We start from the raw sequence: 25,726 nt of genomic DNA, 5'->3' as shown, positions 1-25,726 counted from the left end.
CCATATGCCCACATGCATCAATAGCTCCCAGCAGTGTACACAATGCGCCTCCGGGTAGAGCCTCTTCCAAAGAAACAGCATATTATGGTAAGAATGTCCTTTTCTTTCAAGAGTGGGTTGACAATATGTCCCATCAACTGCCCTTTGCTTTTTTTAGCAGAAGAGCAACCCACTGTCTCTAGACACTAGACCCTGTAGATTGTGCAGACATTCTGTGCTCTGCTCCTACACCTGTGGCATCCCCTGCAGCCTGGGAGAGGAGTGGAGGAAATTCTCACTAATGTTTGCTCCATTTCTCTCCTTTCAAAACAAGTGGATCTTTTATAAGCTATAAAAATGGACTGAAGGTAGATAATTTTTCATTAACACATTAGAGGTACTCTTTCAAACTAAGATGGGTCTGGTCAGGGCAGCTGGCCCACGTGGACTGCAGTCTCCAACCAGCCTAACACTGACACCACTTGCATATGATCAGGAACGGACCGCAGCAGCCAGTGGGATGAATCATTCAGCGTTCATTCTTTGTAGTGACAGTGGGCTGTTTTAAAGGGATCAGCTCTCTGGCTTGGATAATTGGAAGCCAAGGGGTGGATGACCATGAATAAACCCTTTGGGGTCAGGAATGTGGAAAGACATTTCAGTTTGTCTACAAGAGCCTGAGACCATCCTTACTGCCTTCCAAGTCCAGTCTCAGAGGCACTGACACCCTCTGGCAATCAGGAAGCTGATATCTCAGCTCAAGTCCAAGCCCTAGCAACTGACCCTTCAGTAGATACAGCAGATTGTGTGCATAGAGAGAGAGGCCACTGTATTGGCCCATTGGGATGGCACTGGATGCTGGATTGCCCTTGAAATACAGATATGAGGTTAATACATTAACAGCATGTCTTATGTGTTCTAGACAACAACCCAGGTAACTGCCACAGGTGTCTGGGGCCATCCACAAAAGTTCCCAAAGGTGCTAGATTGGCAAATCATGACATAGGCCCCCTCCCTCTGCGTGAGGGTTCTGAATATAGCTTGGAGTATGAGGAGACTGTGTCTACCCTCATGTAAGCATTCCCTATCCTTATGCAAACCAGGCTGCCACCATTAGGGAGTGAGAGAAGCTGAGGACCATGTATGGGCTGGGGGTCACATTTCAAAGGTCATGATGTACCAAACTGGGCAAAAAAACAAAACAAAACATGAGGTTGAATGGAGGTCCCAACTCAGCTGTAACCTGCAAGCAGCAGATTTTATAGAAAGGAAAAATGGAAAATTAACGAAGCAGATTAAATTACTAACAGAGAAAACACCTTGGCCAACTGGATTAAAGTAATGTTTTAGACTTTAATACATTCGAATGATCAGCCAGTAGGGTCTGCGGTCCCACGTGCCAGCCCAGGAACCCTGCCAGCACACCTGGCACCAGAAAGGTATGGAGTCAAAGTAGAGATCCACTGCCTCTCTTATTTGTGGATCAACGGGCTGTGCTGCTGAGAATACCAAGTGCCATCAGGTCTGGGAAAGACATTATTTACTGGAGTTTTCAATGGGACACCCCATAGAGATGAGTGAGTTACCCCTGGGTCAGAGGGAACTCCTCAGTGCCCCCGGGATCCCATTGTTCTGCATCAAACAGGGCATATTAAAGTGCACTTTGTCTCAAATGGAACACGCACTGTGGAGAGAGGGGAGAAGCCGGGAGCCCTGCTTCTGGCACATCCTGCTCCCAGTCCATCGCCTCACTCTGGCAGTGCTGCCTCCCCCGCCAACATGGATGCTGTGCACAACCAGGTCCAGCTCCTCTCCATAAGCCCAGGTGGGCATGTTCTGTTTCCCACCCATACAGTCATTTGGCTGCCGTCTTTGTCCCCTCCACTGCCTTGTGGGTATTATAGCACATACAGAGGCTCTTACTAAATTCACCCAACAAGACTTGAATGGTAACTGACAAAGCCTGTCTTTACTAAACACTGATTTAAATGCCTCTAATAAAAAAAAAATGGGCCCTCTGTATCTCCTCCCCCCATTTTTTTTGAAAGGATGCTCAGCATCACTAGCCATCAGAGAAATGCAGATCAAAACCACCATGAGGTACCACCTCACACCGGTCAGAATGGCCATCATAAACAGATCCACAAACAACAGGTGCTGGTGAGGCTGTGGAGAAAAGGGAACCCTAGTACACTGTTGGTGGGAATGCAGACTGGTGCAGCCACTGTGGAAAGCAGTGTGGAATTTCCTCAGAAAGCTGAAAATGGAACTGCCTTTTGATCCAGCGATTCCCCTGCTGGGACTATACCCTGAGAACACCAAAACGCCAATACAAAAGAACCTATGCACCCCAATGTTCATAGCAGCACAATTTACAATAGCCAAGTGTTGGAAGCAACCTAAATGCCCATTAGTAGATGATTGGATCAAAAAAGTATGGTACATATACACAATGGAATACTACGCAGCAGAAAGAAAAAAAGAAGTACTAAACTTTGCGACAGCATGGATGGAACTGGAGAGAATTATGCTAAGCGAAATAAGCCAGGGGGCAAAAGACAAATACCATATGATCTCACCTATAAGCGGAACCTAACCAACAATGCAAAGATGCAAGGAAAATATGACCAGCAACACTGAAAGGAAAAGAAATCAACAGAGACAAGAGGGAAGGGTGGGGGGGTCAGGGAAAGGGAAGGGAAGGGGAAAGTCAAGGAACATATAGCAAGGACTCATGGACAAAACCAAAGGGGAAGAGCTGAGGGAGGGAAGGTGGGAGGGGGCAAGGGAAAGAGGTGGGGGGGGAGGCAGAGACAAATGTATTTAAAAAGTAAATAAATTAAAAAAAAAACAACACCACAGTAGATAGTAGAAAAATCACAGAACACTATAGGGCAGTAATTTTTCCACCAGTGCACCATGACTGGCACACTGACGTGCTGCAAGATTTTCTTCAACATGCAATACCTTACTATTTAGCCAGGGACACTGACCTCCTTTCCCTTTGACTGTCAAATTTAAAAATGACAACAGCCAACACACACACAAAAAAATGGGCCTCCAAACAGAACATCCCTGGGCTTGATTACTGCCTCACAAGGAGGCGCCTGTGCCATTGTCTAAAGAGAATGTTTTGTGTTCTTATATAATGAGTCTGCTGATGTGTTATCTTTATTAAATCACATAAGGACACAAGGAAATGCAGTGAATGATCTGACCTCCATCCTAGGAGATTTAGTAAATCAATGGTTCCGGCCATGGGGCTCTTGGTAGAAAAAACAGTTATTTATTTTGGGAATCATTATCTTAATCTGTGTTTCACTTGCATGTGTCAAAATTGTTACTGAGGCCTCTGCTTATGATTCAGCCAGACAGCTGCCAAACGAGCCGCTTCGATACTAATGAGACACCTTGCTGACCACACAGGGCCTGCTGAGGAAAGGTAGGCGTGGAAGACAGGAAGAGCCAGTGGAGGGGTGGAATGTTGGAGGAAGTCCTTAAGAGGATGTGAGCACTGGTCATCCCATGAAGTAGACCCTGGGCAACTAGAGATTCCTTCCCCTCTCCCCTTGACCTTGGAATGTATGCTCCACCTACCATTCCTACACTGGAGCTGTTTTCACGGATGTAGCCTTGAAACTAATGTGTTTTGGACCCCCTGGACTCAACATGTTACTGAACCCAGTTAAGGGCTCGCTTACGAGCCTTTAAGACTCCGGCAAGTGGGTGCGGGGGATCTACTCATCTCCTGGTGGCAGACTAAGATTAGTCTTGTATGTAGTTTCGTTGCTTATTAAACCTGCCACCTAACAATCTGGAGTGGTCTGTTTCTTTCTTTGGGCTCTCCCTGCCTTCTGTGTAAGGGGCCAGTGTGTGAACCCATAGGTAACTGGAGACAACTTTGCAAGTTGGATTTCATACAACTGTATCTCCATGTTTTGTGTCAAAGCTTATTTTGAGACTATTTTAATCTGAGGGTGATTTTTATAAATTGGTATTATCTGAATCCGTGTGAGAGATTTTTATTATTGCTCAGTACTTACCATTGTAAATTCATGGCTATGACAAAACCTGGGTTTCGTACTATACAGTTATTTGATTATTTAAAACTTCAATTCATAGCTAAGTTTTGGTAAAATGTCTAATTATAAAATCATTATAAACTAGAAAAAAAATGCATGACATTTTTTCTAATGTTTGCTATTATACCCCAATTGTTTTTGCCCATTTCCTTTTTTAAAATTTTAGTTTTCTGTTAATTTTTCCACAGCTTTTCTTTCTTGTCATCCTTCTTTTAAAATATGGCCTTATTTTTATGTAGCCTTAATTTTATATAAACTTACCATTATCCTTGTGTGTTTATTGTTGTTGTTTTTCCTGAACTCACCATACTCACAAATTTCTTTAAATATATAGATAATAGTCACCAGGTTTAGAAAATCTTTCTTCTGAGTTTAACTACTTTGTTTTTCTTTATTAGCTCCATTTCATTCTTTCAAAAAATAAGTGGATCTTTTAAAAGCTATAAATATGGACTGAAGGTAGATAATTTTTTCATAAACACAGAAGTTGCACTATTTCAAACTAATAGGATGTTTCATTTGCCATGAAAAAGCTCATAGAGTAAAATTTCCTCACTGAAATTATTCATCTTTTTTTAATCCAAACTGAAATTTAAAAATAATTGTTTCTTTATCTTATTCTATAGATATATTATTTATTTTAAACATAAACCAAATAAAAGGAAAATGATGCATAAATGTGAAAACATTTATTTCACCTTTTATTAACTACTAAGATTGTTAAAAATGATATTCATTTAAAACATTTTTATTACCAAAAATAAACACTATTAAAAAAGTAGCTTCAGCCCTGACCAGTGTGACTCAGTTGGTTGGGCGTAGTCCAGAAAAGCCAGAAGTCACTGATTCAATTCCTGGTTAGAACATATGCCTGGGTTGTGGGTTCGGTCTTGGTCAGGGTGTATAGGAGAGGAAACTGATTGATGTTCCTCTCCCTCTCTTTCTCCTTCCCCTCCCCTCCCTCTAAAAATAAGTAAATAAAATCTTTTCTTTTTTTAAAGTAGCTTCAGCAGTGTATCCATAATTAATTTTCCAGTTGGCACTAGAACATATTGGGCTTTACCAAAGCATAAAATATAATGTGACTACAGTTGTCAAGTGGGTGATAGTTTTAACTGTAATCATAACCAGGCACCATACATTAATAGAAATCTAAACAGGAGACAGTACTTACTAGTTTTCAAGACCGCAGTTTTGGTCTGAGGAATGGGTCCAAGTCCTGACTTTGCCACTTTGGTTTAATGCAAGATATTTTAGTTCTCTAGGCCTCAGTTTAATAGGCAGAAAAATGGAGATTTAAAATAAAAAACTATTATAAAGTTTCAAAAACCTTCTATATACAGACTATTCAACATAGTACCTGGCACATAGTGAGCATTCAATGAATGGTTGCTAATGTTATTATCAGGCCATTCAAATATGCTTGATCAAAATTAATGAAACTGAACAAATCACAAACAAAATTAATTCATTTAATGCCAAAATTGGCAGCATTACTTGTATTTACACTTCGGGCAAGTGAAAACAGCTAGGCTTTTGTGCTCAGAGAAGGTGATACACTGAATTATTATTACTGTCTCTGGATGAAATAAAATAGGAAATGATAAGAGCTGTGGTTGACACATGCTCTTATTTTAAAAGCTGAAACAAGGTTTTAGAATGTGTATTAATCTGACCACTAGCAATAGCTTTCTTTTCAGTATACTTGGAAGAATCACTAATTCAACAAATATTCTTTGATTGCCTATTATGTGCCTGGCACTGTTTACCTACCATGCAAAAGGAAATACCTCCTTTTTATACTCTGAATACTTTCCTTTTCCACAGACATTTCCACTGGGCCTGGGAGATGGGCAATTCTATGCATGGACAGATGGTTTGAGAAGAAAAGACTGGCATGACTATGAAAGCATTCAGAAAGAGGCTATGCGCTCAGGTATGGAGTTCAGTGTAAGCTACTTCATTTACTGCAGTGTCTCATGTGTCACTTAAAAGATCTCTAATTAGTGTTTCTCCTGCACAGTAAGGTATGTCTCATGGGGATATTGGAGGTCAACAAGGGATAGAGCTAAAATAATTTCAAATTTCAGGGAGAAAACAAATAATAGCCCTTAAAATGTTAGCTGAAGAAGTCATTAAATTTTTAGAAATCCATAGTACTTTTTATTTCCAAAATGCTTTTTAATAGTCTCTGGCGGATCTTGGGATTTAGCAGTGAGATTTGATAGACCTGTATCTTGAACTAGATTGACTCATTAGAGCTGGGATATGTTTACTGGTAATACAATGTATTAAAGGCGTACCACATTTTAGACGCTGGCAGGGATACAGCAGTTGGGTGGATCATAGGAGCCCAGAAGCTGAGGTTGGCAAAACTTGGACAAACAGACAGGCAATTAAATGTATTCAAGTAGGTCTGAACATGTGTAACAGAATTCTAATTTTGGATTAGAGATAGAGGAAATGATTTCCCTATTGGAAAAATTAATGGGGAAAAGTAAGTTTTTCTAGCAGGACTGAAAAATTAGGTTGCTGGAAACAGGGATTCAGAAGGCTATATAAATAGAAATTGATGAAAGTTAGTAGCATATCATGGGAAGTCTATATTCTATTATTTAACCAAAGGAGCTCTAGCTCTAGGTTTTTTTCATAACAAGGATATCACAGAAACAGAGAGAAACTATTGTTTGGTAAAGACATCTGAGCAGCCCCGAGACACTGCATTCCAGGTAAATTCAGCAGGAGAACCCTGAGCAGCCACAACATGAGGTCCTACTGCTCAGACTTCCTCATAACTCACTCTGTCGGGAAATCTGGACTGATGGTATTTAAATAGTTACAAAATTGTTTGAGGTTGTGAAATGGTCTGAGCTCTGAGTCAGGTGTGGATGATCTAATTATAATCTTCTTTAATTTTCTTCTTAAATCCTTTCCCCCAAATCACGCCCTTCACCTTTCCCAGATTCAGAGAATCTTTCTCTTCTAAGTTTCATTGTCCTTCCACCTTGGCCTTGCCCCATGAAGGATCATGAAAATGCGTCTGTTACCAGCATCTTTGTTTTTGGAGTGCTCTTATCTTTTTTTCTCTATTTGCTTGATCAGCCCCATATTAATTCAGCCATCAATTCCCCTTTTTAACCATAGAATGCAGAAATTTCTTGGAGACATTTATATAATCAATTAATTGTGTTGCAAAGTGTTAATAATAACAATAATAATAATAGAATAAACTAAAATTTTTGTATAGATGTTTTGTGCCAGTGCTTTATGTATGTATTTTATTTAAACTTCATAATGAACCTAATGGATTGGTTTTATTATCCGCAATTAGTTTAAAAAAAAAAAACAAAATTCTTGTATATTTATTTATTGAATTTTATCCAAGGTCAAACAGCTAATAATTTGCAGAGCAAGATTAAAGGTCAGATCTTCTCAGGCTCCATTATACACCACTGTCTGACCTTGAACAATACCTGAGTGATATGAAGTAATGACCAGAGCACATATGAGAGACATGCCTGGGATCAGATCCTGGCTTTTCCATACATGAGCTAGGTTAAGCAGCAAATCAATTTATCTTTCTTATATTGTACTTTGCAGAATTGCTGTGTGGATTAAAGATAATATACCTTAAGTAATTGGCCAATTATTTGGACATATTATAAGCTCAGCTAATGATAACTGTCACTGTTAATTCACCGAAGTTACTTTCACTTGATCTGGTGCGCTTACCCTTCACTGCGCTGAAGAGTTTTAGATACAAAATCCAGAGCATCACATTTATTTCCACTTCATACTACCCTTTCTGCTTCCTGGATGAACCTGCCTTTCATATCTTCATTCTCACTTGAGGCAAGGGAAATTGCCCTCAAAGAAAATTGGTAATATAATAAGTATTCTAAAGTGCAAATTTTCATTGGAATCAAGAAGCTTTTAAATACTATATGATTCACTTGAAGACATATGACAAATGCAGTAGACCATAATTCATCATTCTTTAAATATCTTGAAATATAAATAAAAGAAGTAAACACTCATAAAAACACATGCAGGTACAGAGTCAAAATAATCCTCCCTGTTCTCAATATCCACCCCAGAAAAAGGATCATCTGTGCCACTCTGTATCTTCCGAGTCCTGAAGCGTGTGTCTACTCTTATTTTTCTTTGTAGTAGCTTTCCCCCACACCGATATATTTAGCCCTAAACAAATATGGATGCATTTTGTCTGTGGGTGAATTTTATCTGAAAATTGATTTATACTGTATGATTTTCTTCTTTCAAATGTATTATTATTATTTTTCTTTTTATTGAATTTACTAGGGTGACACTGATTAACAAAATGATACAGGTTTCAAATGCACAATTCCACAGCACATCCTCTGTGCACCGTATTGTGTGTTCACCACCCCGAGCCAACTCTCCTTCTACCACCATGTGTCCCCCCGATACCCTCCTTTACCTCCCCACTCAAAATTATTTTTGAGATTCCTCCATAACAATGCATTCTATCATTTCAATTTTACTCTTGTTTAATTTTCTACACCATTCTTCTCTTCACAGACACTTGAGGAGTTCCTAGGTTTTGGTTATTGCATATAATGCTATTAAAAGTATTTGTGTGCTTGGTTTAGGGTTAGAGACAATATTTTCTTAGGATACATATTGAATAGTAAATTTTATATGTCTAAGGAATGCACAGTTTAGGTATGTCACAGAGACCATGATGAACTGTTCCTGAAGTTGATATACTGATTTCAGTCTAATGAATAGTGAATGGAATTTCCACTGCTCTATATCCATGTGAACACTTAGTAGTGTCTGACTTTTTTCCCTAAACTGGTGGTATTATATAACCTCTTATAGTCACTTAAATTTGCATTCTACTAATGTCTAATGTAGTTGATAAATTTGTTATTCTTATGGGCTATTTGTGCCTTCTTTTTGGTAAAATTCCCATTTCTACTTTTAACTTTTGAATTTATTTCTCTTCCTTATTGTTCTACAAAGCACTTTTAATATACTGTAAATAATATCCTTTGGTGGTTGTGTGCGGTGAAAATATCATAATACATATTTTGTAGACTGTCTTTATAAAATTTCTAGAAGTTCTTAATTTTGATGCAGTCAAATTTGGAGATCATTTTTTAAGGATAGGTCATACTGATGTTTTATATTATCTTTTAGAAGCTAGATTATACTATCTTTTACATTTAGGTTTTAAATGCAATTGGTCTTCATTTTTATCTGATGTAAGAGAGGAATTCAATATTTATTTATTTTTCAGCCATTTAGATAACCAAAACAGCACCATTTATTAGAAAATTTATCTTTTATCTCATCATTTGGCAGTGATGACTCTATTATATATCAAAGTTTCATACATATGTTTTCTCTATGGTTCTCAATTCTGTCCTGTTAGTAAAAAATCCCTGAGCTAATACCCTACCTTATGTATACTATATATTTATAATAATTACTAATATGTGGTAAAGTTCATTTTACTTTCTTTGCTCTTCTTCCTTGAGAATGTACTGCCATTCTTAACATTATGCCTTTTTTAAAAACTTTCCATTCAGCTTGTCAAATTTTACACACACACCCATAGATACACCAAATTATTTAAATTTTAAGATGGTATTGTCTTCATAAATTAGGGGATAAGTGACATTTTTCAATATTAAATCATTCATCCTATGGCATACATTGTACTTATTTGCTGTTTATTCATTATCATTAGGGATGTGTTTGTAATTTTATTCTCAGACATTTTCAGTGCTGTTCCTAGAAAACTAATATGGATATTGCACATGTTATTGATTTCATGGAAATTCTACATTGTTTGTTGCTTGTGTATAGAGATATTAATTTTAATATTGATCTGAATTTGAAAAATTTCTAAATTCTATGAATTATAATCATTTACATATTTTTTATTTTTAATGTAGATATCTACATTGTGATATCTACAGTGTAATATCTACAAGTAATAACAGTGTTGTTAAAATTTTTTTCTTCTCATTCTGCACCTTATAATTTTAGGTCTTTTTGGTCTTACATTGAACTCCCTAGGAACTCTGTGTAACCCCAAACAGTGGGTACTGGCGGCTAGTCTTGACTTGCTATTATTTTGACAATAGCAAACAAGGCTCTCCTGTTAAGATTTTTATCTAACTATCTATTTAATGAAAACACATTTTACCATTTTTGCTAAGCCTTCTGGATCTGGTTGCTGAGAGATTGTGAGTTTTGTTTTATTTTTTAACTTAAATGAATGTTTATTAAAGGTGTTTTTCTTTGTTTGCATTTGTTGAAATATATATGATAAATATTATTTAATCTTTTATTTGAGTAAATTATATCTATTGATTTTCTCATGAAAATCAGACTTGTAATTTTGGACAAAAATCTTTTTTGTTACTGAGTTTGGTTTGCTAATATTTTGTTTAACACTTTTGATTTATTCATGAGTGAATCATTGGCCATGAATTATTTTTTCTCATGGAGTCATTGCAAGTTTTGGTGGCAATGTAAAAGAGCTTCATAAAATAACTTCAGTAATACTTTCTATTTTAATTACTTTGTGTATTAGAATTGTTTATTTGTTAATAATTATAGAAATTTTGTGGGTGAACTATATGGACTTTTGGGCAAAGATTTTTAACTACTAGGCTTAAATGCTCATATTTATTAACAAATTTATTTATAAAGTGCTCTTAAAGGTTTCATAATGTCTATGATGCTTAAACATAAATTTGAAATATTGTTTATTTGTGGCTTTTTAGTTTTTCATAAAGTATTATACATGAAATTTATCATTTTTATTAATAATTTCAAGAACATGTTCAATAATTTTGAACATGTTCATTTTATCCATTGTATTTTCTCATTGACGAGTCTTATTTCTTTATTGTTTTGAACTTCAAAAATTTAAAAATTTGATTCATAGATTCTTATTAATTTTAGCCTTTTCTATTGTACAATAAGCATTTAGGGCTCTAAGTTTTCTCCTTTAAATCACCACTTAAAGTACATCACATTGCTCTGTTGTCCAAAATTTTATATTAATTTGTTATGCTTTAGTTACATTATTTTTTAGTTATGTTTTGAAATATCTGGCCTACTTAACACTGAAATTACCTTCAAAATATGGAAATCTGAAAACTATCTTCCAATGAAATTTCAGTAATCTTTATAAAAATAATTAGCATAATAAGCAGCATGTATTTTATTGAATGTATTTGTTAATATTTTTATTAATATTGATTATGTTTTGTTTAGGCAGTTACATTCTTGTGGCATATTTGGTAGTTTTTGAAATATTGGGAATCTTCAATAACTTTTAAAATAAGTAAGTGGTATATGGGGAGAAGGGGCAAGGTAAGTAATGGGAAAAAGAAGATAATTGCTTTCACTGTTGAGGAAATGGGAGATTTTTTTAATTTAAAAAATTGTAAAAAGAGCAATTGAAGGACAGACCCAAAGTCCTTGGGTGTAGCATCAGGGTTCTTTCAGGTGCATCTGCTCCCTTACGGTTACAGTCAATTATTACGATTATCTCAATTTGTTAGAAGTCTAACTACTATTCAGAGAAACCCAGAGTTTTTATTATTTTATAATCATACACTTTATTGGGAGATTACCATTAACCAAACCAATTAAGCTGTAGAAGAAGGGTATCCAACATTGTATTTCAGTGCCAGGATGACTTCCTGGAAGAGAGGTAAACCAAATTTTCAAGGATAAAAGCATATCCTGACATTAGATAGCTTTCTTTTTTATTCAATTAACTTTCTGATTTCTCTTTCTTGTAATCTGCTACTAACCCAACCACATTTTAGGCATTTTTTCCTTCTATATGATCCCATTACATTTCATTTAGTAAGCTTCACATCATTTGAGAATTTACTGACACTACATTTCAGCTTTCAGTGGTTTAGCTATCCTTTTGAGTTGTACTATATCACAAAATTGATAATCATTATTCAAATTATTTATAAAAATTGGATGGAAAGAAGTGAAATAAAATTTCTTTTCTATAATTTGAAACATGATGTATAAATTGATATTGAGCTATTATTCAGTATATATTGGGTATAGTTATTACAGTGAGCAATTAAAGAGCTATCCAGCTGACATTTGTCTATGCATAACTTGGAAAAAAGGCATTATATTCCTGAAATAAAGATAAAGTCTGTCTATGGAATTTTCCTGAATTATGGATCTAATAACCTGTGCCAGATGTTGAAAAGAAGATGCAATTAGTTTAGGTAGCTGTTTTTTAACATGGGATATTACCTAATTCTTACAGCACCCTTTTCTCAACTGTAAACACATACTTTCTAAGGCATCTGTCTAGAGTGGTGCAGGTGTGTGTGTGTCATGTGTATATGTGCACATGTGATTTATGAAAATCTTTAAGATTTCTAGAAAGCACTTCCTTTAGTTTTCAAATCTGAGAATTTTTGTTGTCCAGTCTTCCTTTTATTCTAACTCAGGCTTCCACTGCATTTACCACTGCTTTTAGATTTCCATATTGGTGACTGAACATGAAAAAAAAAAGCTGTTTTCAACTCTTACATTTTGTATTTTCCTCTGAAATAGGTTATGTCCTCAGATAATTATAATAAAATCATGCATTCTACTATATGCTGAGGGAATCCTATGAAATTATATCTAACTCTTTACTACTTCTATTTCTCCTAATCATACTCATAAATTTGAATATCTAAGGTTTTTATTATTTTATAATTCATTTATTTATTCACTCATTCAACAAATACTTTTATGTCACTGTATTTTAAATACTACACCACACTCAGGAAGAAAAATAAATAAAATGAATCACAGTAGTTTTTGGAAAACATGCAGCATAACTGGAGGAACTTTCATTGTTAATAACATGATGGACTTTTGGATCCAAACCATTAATCTTTCTTGTCTAAGGAATTTCAGTACTCTCTTAACTCATTTCCTTGCCCATATTTATCTCTTCAAATAGCAACCAGAGTAGTCTTCTAAAAATTAAAGATAAGGTCACTTCACTCCTCTGCTCAAAAGCCTACAAGGGCTAATCATCATATCAAAATTAAATCCAAGCTCATTCCATGATTATGTGATCCAAGGTGATCTACCCAACACATTTCTCTGTCCTCATCTTCTACTGATTGATATATAGCTTCTCCCCTGGCCATGTGGCCCCCTTTGTCTACCCTTGAACATGTAAACATATTCTAGGACTTCCCTCTAAGCTGTTCCTGTGGCCTCGAATACTTGTAATCCATATCTTCACAACCCACTCTCACGCTCATTAAGGTCACCAGACTACGTATCACCTGCTTAGATATGTCTGTCAGTCACTGTAATATCATACACAGATATAACTCCTTTCATTCATTATCACTTTACCCTACTTAGTTTTTATAGCAATTATCCTTTTGTCTATATTTAAACACATATACATTTATTTAATGAGTTAAAAGTTTTATGTTTCCCTGAAATATAATCACTTGCCCATGGGCTCTAAATTGCACCTTATCTGGAATCATTTGAATTGGGCTTTTGAACAATGACAATACTGCATTAGGAAGGTGAAGTGGAAACCTGACATACATAGTTGCTCTTTTCTCGTCTGGAGATTGCATCCCAGGCCCCCTTGCAGCTCATTGTCTAAGTTACTGAGGGTTCATACTAATTGCTGTGAATTCACATAGCAAAATATCTAAAACATATGAATTAAAACACTGTATGAGAGTTAAGAATATACTGTTTTAAAATGATTAAGAGTAGCTTTACTAAGTTCTTTAAACAGCTTACTTTAGTGCTGATCAGGGACCCATTTTGTTCTTAAATGTCTTTATTCTGCATAATTGAACAAGATTGCCCACCAAACAGAATAGGAAACAGAAATGTGCCCCATTGGAAAAGACTATAACTACTTTGCTTCCAGAAAGTGAAAAATGGTATTTTTACTGTAACTACAATGGATTCTGGTCATCTTTTATTAAGATCTCATGTCTCTTAAAAACAGTATCTGGCATATTTTTCACTTCTACCAATAATGATTATTTTTTGTTGATAGTTTGGTATAATTTATCCATCTATGAAGTCATCTAAATAAATTTTATAATGAGATTTGTTGGGAGTTGGTCAACTTCAGGAACTATTACCAAAATAACACTCATTATTATTCATTAACTTACAATTAACTTTTAATGAAATATTTTCTTTGACAGTCATTGTTTAATAATGAAAATGGAAATCAGAAGTGAAAAGATTGTGAGCATTCTGTTAAAGATATCTCATTTATATGTTTAATAATAAAACAAAATTTATCTGAATCTGAATTGAGTGACAATTATCCAGGCTCTAATCCCTTGAGTATTACAGTATGAAAATACCAGTATAGATGTATCTCAGGAGATTTACAAAAGTGAAATCATTTTTTTATTCAAAAGTAAGACAAAGTTAATTTTAAAATAATTCAACTTAACTGTTGCAACACTTGAAATACCTTTCTTTAGAAGTACCAACTTCCATGGACAAGTATGCATGAGATTAATTAACCTTATTTTCTCACTAGTTAAATGTGGTTTAATGATAGCACTTATCACATAAAGTTATTTTAACTGTTAAAAAAATTATATAATTAAGCTATCTGGACTGTAGTATATGCTCAATAAGTGGTTATTTGTGTAGTCTCATAACAATTCCTTTGCTTATATGATATGCCTATATGATAATAACATGAACCACCTGTCATAATATTTCTCATGCCTTCAAATCTAGCTAGCTGACATTAACTCTCCCAAAAAATTGCACTAGGGTGTTCATATGTATTTGAACTTCAAGTAGAGCTATCTGACTTGACTTTAGGATTTATTATTACAAGACAAACATTTTGTGAGTATCTGCCCCAAAACTGTTTCCCTCTAAGTGTTGTATATTTATGCTTTGTCAGACATCTTTTTTTACATATAGTTGTTGTGATCATTATCATTTTTTTTCAGGCTATAAATATCCCACATAGTAAAACAAAACAGTTGAATCTAAGTGGATTAAGTAGACTAAGGTTAAATTGACTTCATGTCTGCTATTCATTTTCCTGAAGTCTTTAAGCAACTTTATTCTTTCCAGTTTTAATGATTTTCTGGACAGATTTTAAGTGAGTATGGTTTATAAATCTATATTTTTTAGCAGCTTGCCACACTGAAAACTCTAATAGCCACTATGTCTAATACCAGTAGCTCAATATCATTGGTAATATTCTGCTAATAGTACCACTGTGTTCAGACTCCATGGGGTTACATTGGCTATTTTTGCTTTTGCTTTACTTTTTAGTTTAAGTTAAAGCCATCCTTGCACTTAGTGTTAAACAGTTTATGTAATTAAGTAGCATATACAATGGTGGGCAAAATCAGGTTTACAGTTGTGAGTATGCAAAACAGTTTATTCTTGTATTATTTATTTAGTTTACTATATTATTTATTATTATTAATCTACTTTTGCCACGCTTGTATAAGTTTTAAGAAGAAGAGTACAAGGACTAAAAATGGAGAGTACGTTTTTGATGACTTGGGACTCTGATGTCATCATTATGATGTTAACAAAGTTTTTGCCACATGCTCATGCTTTAATAACTGAGAGATTCTCCTGATTAGGGGAGACTCAAATTCATTTGAGCTCAATTATTGTTAAGGCATTGTATTTTAGTCATAAGTTTTAGAGTTTCAAATAATTATTTGGACCTCCTCCAAAATGCATATCCAGGATCTGGCACACATTCATTAGTAATGAGTTCAGGGCCATCTTGGCTCCATTACCTAATGAGCTAGAGAGAGACTGCGTGCATTTCCCCAGCGGGGCGGGGGAGTGCCAGCACCGCACACTTACGGCAACACCCTGCAGACACCAACTTGAGCACCACAAAGGCCGGTTTGATTTGATGCACTTTGAGAGTCACAGTGGCCTCTGAGCAGCCTTCATACCACATTAAAGCAACTGTGCCTTCTGATTATTTCTAGTCACAGAAACATGACATCATGGTCCTTAGGAATACCAGAAGCTTCACAAGGCTTATTTAATTTTAAAGAAAGATATCTCTGTCCCAACTGAAAAATAAGATTTAATATATAAAGGATTTAATTTATTTCATTGTTTGGTTTACTAACATGAACTGACCAGAGAGCACAAGGAATTAGTATTATCAGGCATTTAGTAATGATTTGAATTTCCATGGTGATGAGCTAGCCTTAGGGATGAAAATTCATTATTGAACTAGAATGACTAAATTAACCTAATAGGCATTGACCTAATTAACAATCTAATAACATTTAGTAGTACACTCTAATTGGGATATATCTATTATTAGTAGAGTCCACTCATGCATATAAAATTCTTTTATTTTGTTTTAAGGAATAGCAATCATTAAGGAATAATTTTTGAAGTTTTATCAAATGTCCTATATACACAAAGACATTGTTAGATTTATAGGCATTTTTAGTTCTTGCCTTAGAATAATAGCAATATTTTATGGAACAATAAAATATTGTATAAGCTTCTCACATATGTGTCTCAAGTATTTTTATAAATAGAACAAAGACATTAAATGAATTATCCAAACTTGGAAATTCAGTGTCATGCTTATGACAAATACCTACTATTTTTTACTATAAGTCCTATATTATTCTTTATTTTATGCCACATTTTCTCTTATTTTATTTTTTCTATATACATAGTACCTTAACATGAGTACAGTGATTTTATTGCATATTACCTCAATGTTTCTCACAAAAATCCTATAAAATAGGGACAAATATTATCAATATATTTGTATATATTAGTATATAAAATAATATATAAATGAAAAACAAATTTAGAAAATTGATTTTATACATACACTTGTGTGATTTTATTCATGTGATTTTTATATATGCGCATGTGTATATGATATACATGTAGAATATATCTAGCAAGTAAGTATATACAAATATATGTATATCAAGTGATTATAGATGCATGCACACACATGTATACGTTCAAATTAATGCCTTAACTCCAGCGAATTCTGAGACAATCCTGTTTTTATACACTGCTAATCCTTATCTCTTCACTGAATTTTCTGTGACTATTTGCCATTTATAACACATGTAACTTGTATAGCCCTGTGCTTCCACTTGTGCTTATAATAAAAACCATAATAATAACAATGACCTAATTTCTCTGACTCATGCTCTCCCTTACATACAGACCCTCAAATCTCCTCCCTACAAAACCTTACAATATTTCTGAGATCCTTGGAGGTCGGCAAGTTTACCAAATTCTAATGTCCCTTTCTTTACGCTGGCCATGGCATTGACTTCTGATGGTTGACAGCTATTCCAGTTGAGCATCTCAGTGCCACCAGCACTGGGCTCTTCTCTCCGGTGCTCCCAAAGCAGCACATCACTGTGTCCCTAAGACATCATCCTGCATTTGCATAGCCCCCCGCCTCAGGGTTCCCTAGGGAAGGGGAGGGGAGAACATCTCCCTCCTCTACTGTGCTGCACGTTGTCATCTAGGTGTTAACACAATGACCTCACACAAAACAGCTCTTTCAAACAGTTCTTCTACCAAAAGAATTCAGGTCTAAATTTCTAAAACCAGACCAGAATCTAGCATCAGATAGACACAAACTAGCTGTTCTACACACTTGTTTTCCTTATCCACTGCTTGCCTGGGAACAGTGAAAATCTGAATAAACCCTCATGAAGTGAACTTAAACCAACAGATACATTCTAAGCTGGTTCATCAGATGAATTAAATCTCAGTACAAGGTAGAACCAGACTTTAGCTGGGACCCCAAAACTCAGTAGATATAAATGTAGCTGTAAATATAAATATAAGTTACATTCCTTTTAAATATGCTTTTGTGTTAAAATGAACAGGCATGCATAAACTCTGACTCAGCAAAATAAACCATAAATTATATTTAACATTTTTGACCAAAATTATGATGTTGTGAAAGTATTAGTAAATTAATGCTTGCAGAAGATATTCAACTTCAGAAACAATGGTATAAAAAATGTTTCTTTTAACTACTAAAAAAGAACATTGCTAACTTTTTTTATGAAAGAGACTTGTCAATTTTTTAAAAAATGAACAAAACATATTTGACAAAGCACAATCCAATACCTTTTAAAAATGAAATATACATTTCCTGTAAGGTTTTTGCCTGTTTAAAGATGCCGTTAAATAGTTCTCAATAATTCTTTAAATATGGGAATTTTATTGTAATATTTAATAATTTAATATTTGCTTTAAATATAGCAGTGTTCCTTCAGATTGGAAGGAATGGACACACAGATTTTTTTTCAGTCAGCTAAAGGAAATTTATTTTAACAAAACCAGGGGATATTTTCACAAGCAACCTTCCTACTCTAGATATGAAAGCGAGCTCGCGACACTGTAGCGTTAGTAACCACCCAGCATCTCGCGGAGGTAGAGCGGGAAATCAGACCCTGCGAAGCACTCGGTCCTTTTTCCTGCCTAGCACAGAGCTCTCTCTTTTGCACCTTACCCAGCTTCTGCTGCTTCTGTTTTTCCTTTCTCTAATGACTAACTAATCATATCTCCATTCCCTGAAAGTGAGGATGTGACTGGTTAAGAGTAGTCACCAGTCAATACAGGTTATTGCTATGATACAAAGCACTTGTGCCAAGCTTCCTCAAAAGCAGCAGAACAGCTTGGTGTTAGATGATTTCATGTGGCCCAGACAGTAAGCCATGGTTGGAAACCTTTGACCAGAGTAAAATAGGAATTTGGCATTGAACACAGCAGGTCTTGCCTTTCGAATCACATTTGATCATTATTCAGAAGGGATCAATAAACATAGCAGACACTTGGAGCATACAGTGCAATCTAGCGAATTTTTATGTCCTTCTGATTATTGTAAAAAGCAGGTGTCTCTCCTGAAATGAAGGTATGTAGTGGCTAAGATGATGTGATCAAAGCTTGTAGTAGGGTTCTGCCGGGAAATATAACTAGCAGGATGTGTATATGGATAGATAGAGATTTATTTTAAGGATTTGGCTCATGTAAATTGTGGAAACCTGGTGAGTCCAAAATCTGAGGGGGAAGGCTGTCAGGCTGAAGATTCAGGAAAGAGTTGTAATTTGAGTCCAGAGTCTTCTTGCTTCACCTTTGCTCTGTCAAGGCCTTCGACTGCTTCGATGTGGCCCACCCACATTGTGATGAGTATTCTGCCTTACTCAAAGATTCCACCCTTTTATTTTATTTCATTTGGGGCCTAATATTTATGTTTTTCTCACTTTATTTGGTGTGTGCTAAATAATATGTACTTATATAGATATAGATATATTATTTGTTAATTTATACACACTCTGACAATAATTATCAAAATCTTTTAACTATTTGCACCTTTGTTTCTTAATTCATTTCCATGGGGTTTATCCTAAGGCAGGAGATCTTAAACATGCTCCTGGCAACCATAGTCATTCTACAGAAATTGTCTGTGGGTCTGCTAGGAAGGGACTTGTGCTAGCCAGGGTTTAGGACTATAAGCGTGAGAAGAGAAATTAACCCTGTCTTTTTTTGCCACCCATTTCCCTCCCCCCTCCCCTTTGGCAATCGTCAACTTGTTTTCAGTATCTGTTACTGTTCTGTTTTGTTGGTTAATTTGTTTTTCTAGATTCTATGTATAAGTGAAATCATATGGTATTTGTCTTTCTCTGAATTATTTTACTTAGCATAATACTCTCTAGGTCCATTCATGTTGTTGCAAAAATCCTTTTTATTGCTGAGTAAAATTTATATATTTTAAGTTGTTTCCATATCTTGGCTATTATAAATAATGTTACAATGAACATAGAGGTATGTATCTCTTTTGAATTAGTGTTTTTGTTTTATTCAGATAAATAAATACCCAGAAGTACTATTGCTAGGTCATATAGCAACCTTATTTTTAATTCTCTGAGGAATCTTCATGCTGTTGGTGCATTTTGTCTGCACAAACTTACAGTCCCTCCAAGAGTGTAGGAAAGTTCCCTTTTTCACACCCTTGCCAGCACTGAAAATAATTTGTTGATTTTTTTAATGATAACCATCCTTGCAAGTGTGGGATAGTATCTCATTGTAATTTTGATTTGCATTTCCCTGATTATTAGAGATGTTGAGCATCTTTTCATATGTCTGTTGTCCATCTGTATGTCCTCTTTGGAGAAATATCTATTTATGTCCTTTTTTAGTTAGTTTTTTGGTATTAAGCTATTTCTTGTATATTGTGGGTATCAACCGATATTAACCCCTTATTGGATATATAATATGTGAATATCTTCTGCCTTTGTTAGGTATTTTTTTTTATTTTACTGATGGTTTCCTTCAAGTGCAGAAACTTTTTAATTTGTATAGTTCTATCTGTTTATTTTTTGCTTGTTTTGCCTTTGCCCAAGGAGGTGTCCAAAAGGAAATCGCCAGTGTCAAAGAGTTCACTGCCTACTTTTTCTTCTAGTAATTTTATGATTTCAGGTTTGCCATTTAAGCCTTTAATTCATTTTGAATTTATTTTTGTATATTGTGTAAGAAAGTGGTCCATTTTATTTTTTACATATATCTTTCTCCTTTTCCCAAAACACTTTAATGAAGAGACTGTCTTCACACCATAGTATATCCTTTCCTCTTTCATTGTAGATTAAGTGGAAGTCCGTTTTAAATATTAATCACATCAAAAATAAAAACACCATATAGAAACACACAGAATAATGTTTGAGCAAATATCTGGGTACCAGGGCACAGGCATGTTGACACATAAAATTAAGCATCACAAGGCTCAACCAGACCTGAATGGACATGGGAATTAATGTTAAATGGGCCACATACTAGGCTGGAGGGTTCTGAACAAGTGAAATGATTCCTTCCTACACTGGGCACTGGGAGAGGAATTGACAATTCTAGGAACAGAGACCCCCTCATTCTGATACCTCAGTAAAGAACAGTGTATTTAATGACCTCTCACCAGTTCAGGTATGGGCTCTCAAGAAATGACAAGTGAACTTAGGTGAAGAGACAGAAAAACCAAGAGTAAAAAGGAATGTAATAGTCACCCAAGGAGGCCAACAGCCAGAGAAAGGAACACAGAGGGACACTTGGACAGAGGTTTGAAATCTAGTTAAATAGAGCTAGAAGGTACAGAAGACAGCCTGAAAACACCAACAGTGAGAAAGCATTCACATGGGGTCAGTTCAACCATGAAAAGACTTTCTGGAACTAAGAATGTGACTTTTAAGTTAAAATATTTAATGCAAGTATATAAGGAGTGGATGATGGTTTTGAGACACAGATTAGTGGACAGGAAGATTAAATATGAACGTATACTGAAACAAGACAAAAGTTAATAGAAATTATGAGCAAAAAGGTTAAAACTATGAACAGATGCATGAATTTAAAAAAAATAAAAAGAAACAATAATTAAATAAATATCAAAAGAAAGTGTCATGGATCTCAAGAAATATTTCAATCCAAATATTGAAAGCGTGACAGGAAACACTGATGAAAAAAGGCACATCTAAATATATGGTAGTGGTAATTTTGAAGTTTGAATAAGGGTAATCTTTTTTAAGGCTTCTGGCAGAATAGGAAGTTATATATAAAGGAAAGATAATCAGTCTGGCATTAAATTCTTCATCTAGAACTCCAGAAATTAGAAAAGAGGGGTTATCTATCTATATTATTATATAGATATATAATATCTATTATATATAATATCTACTAATGTATATAATAATACATGTATATATCTATATGTACATCTATATCATATATAGAGATAGACAGATAGATGAATGTCATAGACCAGTAAGATATGTGATTAGCATATGAAAACCTGGTTTAAATTGAGCTAGTCCATTTCACAGTGGCCAGCATTTAGGCAGTCTAGTAAGGGGAAATGACTATTCTTTTAAATATGGCTAAGATAATACTCAATATCAAATGGTGAAATAGTGGCATTTTCAAGTGATGCATCGCATATCATTCTTCAACTTTGTTTTTAACTCGGAGGTCACATTGTTATCATAATAGATATTCACATCCATTCACTTCCTCAGAGAATTTGAGAATGTAATACAATAAACCCATCTATTTCAAATATGTCATTTCATGAAGCATAGTTACTGATGAAATTCATGTCACTGAACCTATATTATTTTCTGGCTTTCTTTGAATTTGAGTGTGGTAGAAGCTGGTAGAGAGGATTTCTATAGGCATTAAAATGAAGATATGCATTATTGGTGAAGAAAATTTTAATTGTTTCAATGAGTCATTATTGGTGAACCCAAAAAAATCACTGATAGATATATTATATTATGATTGAATCTGTGCATTACCTACTTGAAGTTTTTATATAACCTATCAATCAAAAAAGTCAGTGATTAGAATTGCAAAACAAAGGTTAATCAAGAACCTTACCACTACTGTTGCTCTGAGACTTCTTTATGATAAGAAATCAACATTCTGCTAAAAATAGCTTCCATTAATTTATACAGGATCTTAGATGTATCCCCATAGAAAGGAAGGCCCCCTCTTGATGAGGCACCTCTTCCATTTGAACTGAAAAATGTGATTAGCATATGGAAATGACATGAGAAGGGCCAACATAAGTGCCAAACTGAGAACATTTTACACTAAAAGGAAAAGGGTATTCATTCCTAAATATAATAGCAACACAAAATATTGTGTATTGTAAATTAGGTAAAAAGTGAGGCTATCTCACTTGGCATTATTAACTCACCTTGGCATTTGAAATTCTAATGATATAAATGTAATTTTGCTTTGTCTGATTCGCTGTTCTTTCTCTGTCCTGCTACAGACAACACTTTCTCTCTCAGCTTTTAGAAGTTTACACACACATGCCCTGGAAATGTTTGCTCTTAATCACCCAGTAAACATTTTCACTTCTCCCATAAGGTATAAAATAATGTTTCGTGTGAACAATGTTTTATACCATCTTATAGAACTAAAGAATGAAAAAGAAGTCAGACCAGAAGTAACCATAGCATAAAGAGTTTAAAACCTATTTAATCTACTCCTTCATTTTTAAACAGAAAATCATATATTTCAGAGTACACCGGTTTTCAGTTTCAACAAGAGACCAACATTACCAGCTTCATACCAACTTGTCTTAAATTATTCAAATGGCTTGATTATCAGTTAAGGTATTTTCTTACATCAACTTCTGTTTTGGACTTCCCTCCTGTTTAGATGGGATTTTATATTAACTGTCCTTTCATTTCTGTGTCCATGTTCTTGATTGGTTTGGGGAGTTAATAAATTGTGGGGATTTTATAAAATTTGCTACGATAAATTACTTAAAAAGTGGTTTACAGAACTGAAAACATAACAGAAATGTATTGAATCTGTTTATATTAGACATCCCCCAATGGCTATCATGTCTATGTCCTTTAGAGGTAATTTCATGTTTTAAACAGTTGTTTAATGTCACAAGAGAGTGTAAGATTAATTTTCCTCAGAGAGTTTGTATTGGAATCACAGAATCTCTACAAATAGACAATTCTGCTCTCTCTGACAAAAGTGTTCAAGTCCTGCTTAATTCCTTCCTCAGGGACTTGACAGCCCTCCAATGCTCCAGATCATTACAGTTATCACAATTTGATTTGTAGAGCATGGAAATGGTTTCATTGCCACTTACTTTTAAAATCACTGTACTGAAGTAAATGGAAAAATCATTAGTGGAATCCACTCAGTTAGTTGAAAGAGATAAAGACGATAGTGGTTTGCTAATATATTAAAGACGGAAAATAAATATTTTCAAATATATACTGCTTTTTATTGTTTATGCTATTACAGTTCCCGTTTTCCTCCTTTTTCCCATCTTCACCCAGACCCACCCTCTCCCCTCCCTAAGTCAACCCCCACATCATTGTCTTCATCCATGGGTTATGCCTAAATATTCTATTTTTAGCAATAGGAAACTAATGTTATTGATCTCCAAACAGACTATGATGTGGGCCTTATTTCCACTAAAGAAATTATTTATTTCTAAATATGTAGTGTATCTAATGATTAATGCCTCTTTTCTTTTATCCTTCTATCTCTAGCCACAAACTTGATATGCATTATGATCTTATTGCCACTCTAAATCAATGCATGCATATACAGTTACATTTAGCCATGAGTACATTCTGCATGATTGTGGAATTGTAACTTTTTTTTTTAGTTCTTGTATTTTGATATTTTTCAGGTATTCTGAAATGACTGCGTTTTGCATTTACTACTGAAATTATAAATGTACTATTTATATATTTAAATTAAAGAGAACATGAAAAAATGAGAAATCAGGCTATTAAGAGTGAATATCATCCATGTATTCACGTGGTAGGCGTTTTGTTAGAAAATTTTAGTGCATAGTCTTCCAGTTCTATGCAATGCGTATATCTGCAATATTTTTAAAACAGCTTTGAAATTATAAAGTACATATTGATTTACAAAGTGCTTTTACTTCACAATGTATCTTGACAAATTAGCCCATTTTACTAACTATTGCACAAATGCCACAGTCTCCCATTTCAGTAAAAGGCTCCATCATCCCCCTGAGTTCTCAAGCCTAAATCTTAGTGACTCTTGATTTCACTCTTTCTTCTACTATTCCTCCTACCAATTCAGTCCATCGGCAATGACTGGCATCTCCACCTCTGCTTATGGATCTATCCATTTTCCTCCTTCTCCACTGGTCCAAACATCTCCCTTGTCCAAACATCCATCATCGTTCATCTGAATTTCTAGAGTAGCTTCCTAACTGTCTTCATGTATTTCCCTCTTTCCTCTAGAATCCATTATTCTCCTACTGACCAGAGAGATACTTTTAAACCATAAATCAAACAAATATCATTTCCCCACTTAAACCCTGCCAATTAGCATGCAATTTGGTATAAATGTGTATAAAACCCAAATTTCTTAACCTGGCTTAGAAAGCCCTACGAAATCTGGCCCTGCCTCCTCTCTAAACTCCTGTGCTACCATTCCTTCTCCCTACCCCACCGCACTGAATTGTAGCCACACACACCTGTTTGACTTCTCAGGCTCTCCTTGTTCTTTCCCACTTTTTGGTCTTCTCACTAGGTGTACTGTGTAACCAGAATACTTCCCCTCAGTCTTCCCGTCTGGCTAAATCTTGTCATTCAGCCTGTAGCCAAAATGTCACTGACACCTGAATTCTCTGCAGAGGACTTGTTGCCATCTGATACTTTTCTAGGAGGTACAAATTGATAGAGTGATTAGATCGATGGGTTCACTATTTCTTTCCCCGCAGAAGCTCTGTGAAACTAGTACTGTACTGACTTTTTTCACCTCTGTAGTCCCAGGAGAGAAATAACTGTTCCCACGCTGCAACTGAGGGAACATTTTCAAGCACGCTGTTTTGTTATGGTGCCAAATTTTAAAGTTTTGTTTTTCTTAACACAAACTAGGTCCCTCGTATTTGGTAAAAAAGGGAAATGATGTTAGCATAATGCAGAAGTTGCCCATTTATTCAACATTGCCAGAAAATTTCCCAGAATTGATCAGGGAAATTTTTCTCAAAATTACAGAGAAAGCCTAGACAGTATCTAAACTCCTTAACTAAAAAATAATATCCTAAAGGAGTGCCCTGCTTTATT

The 25,726-nt window shown here is 35.0% G+C and overlaps 1 protein-coding gene across 1 annotated transcript in view; it reads left to right on the top strand.

Moving 5' to 3' along the window:
* Positions 1-25,726, top strand: part of GALNTL6 (polypeptide N-acetylgalactosaminyltransferase like 6) — an 861,777-nt gene that overhangs the window by 302,067 nt on the left and 533,984 nt on the right. The window contains exon 2 of the mRNA XM_054576052.1: positions 5,889-5,997. Within this exon, the coding sequence (XP_054432027.1) occupies positions 5,889-5,997 (109 nt within the window). The remainder of the gene's footprint in view (positions 1-5,888; positions 5,998-25,726) is intronic.

The sequence above is a fragment of the Pteronotus mesoamericanus genome, unplaced genomic scaffold (assembly GCF_021234165.1).
Source record: "Pteronotus mesoamericanus isolate MK-2021 breed Mesoamerican mustached bat unplaced genomic scaffold, CSHL_Meso_final contig_32, whole genome shotgun sequence".
Lineage (NCBI taxonomy): Eukaryota > Metazoa > Chordata > Mammalia > Chiroptera > Mormoopidae > Pteronotus > Pteronotus mesoamericanus.
Note: the sequence above shows the minus strand (reverse complement) of the source record. Positions and strands in the feature narration are given on the sequence as shown.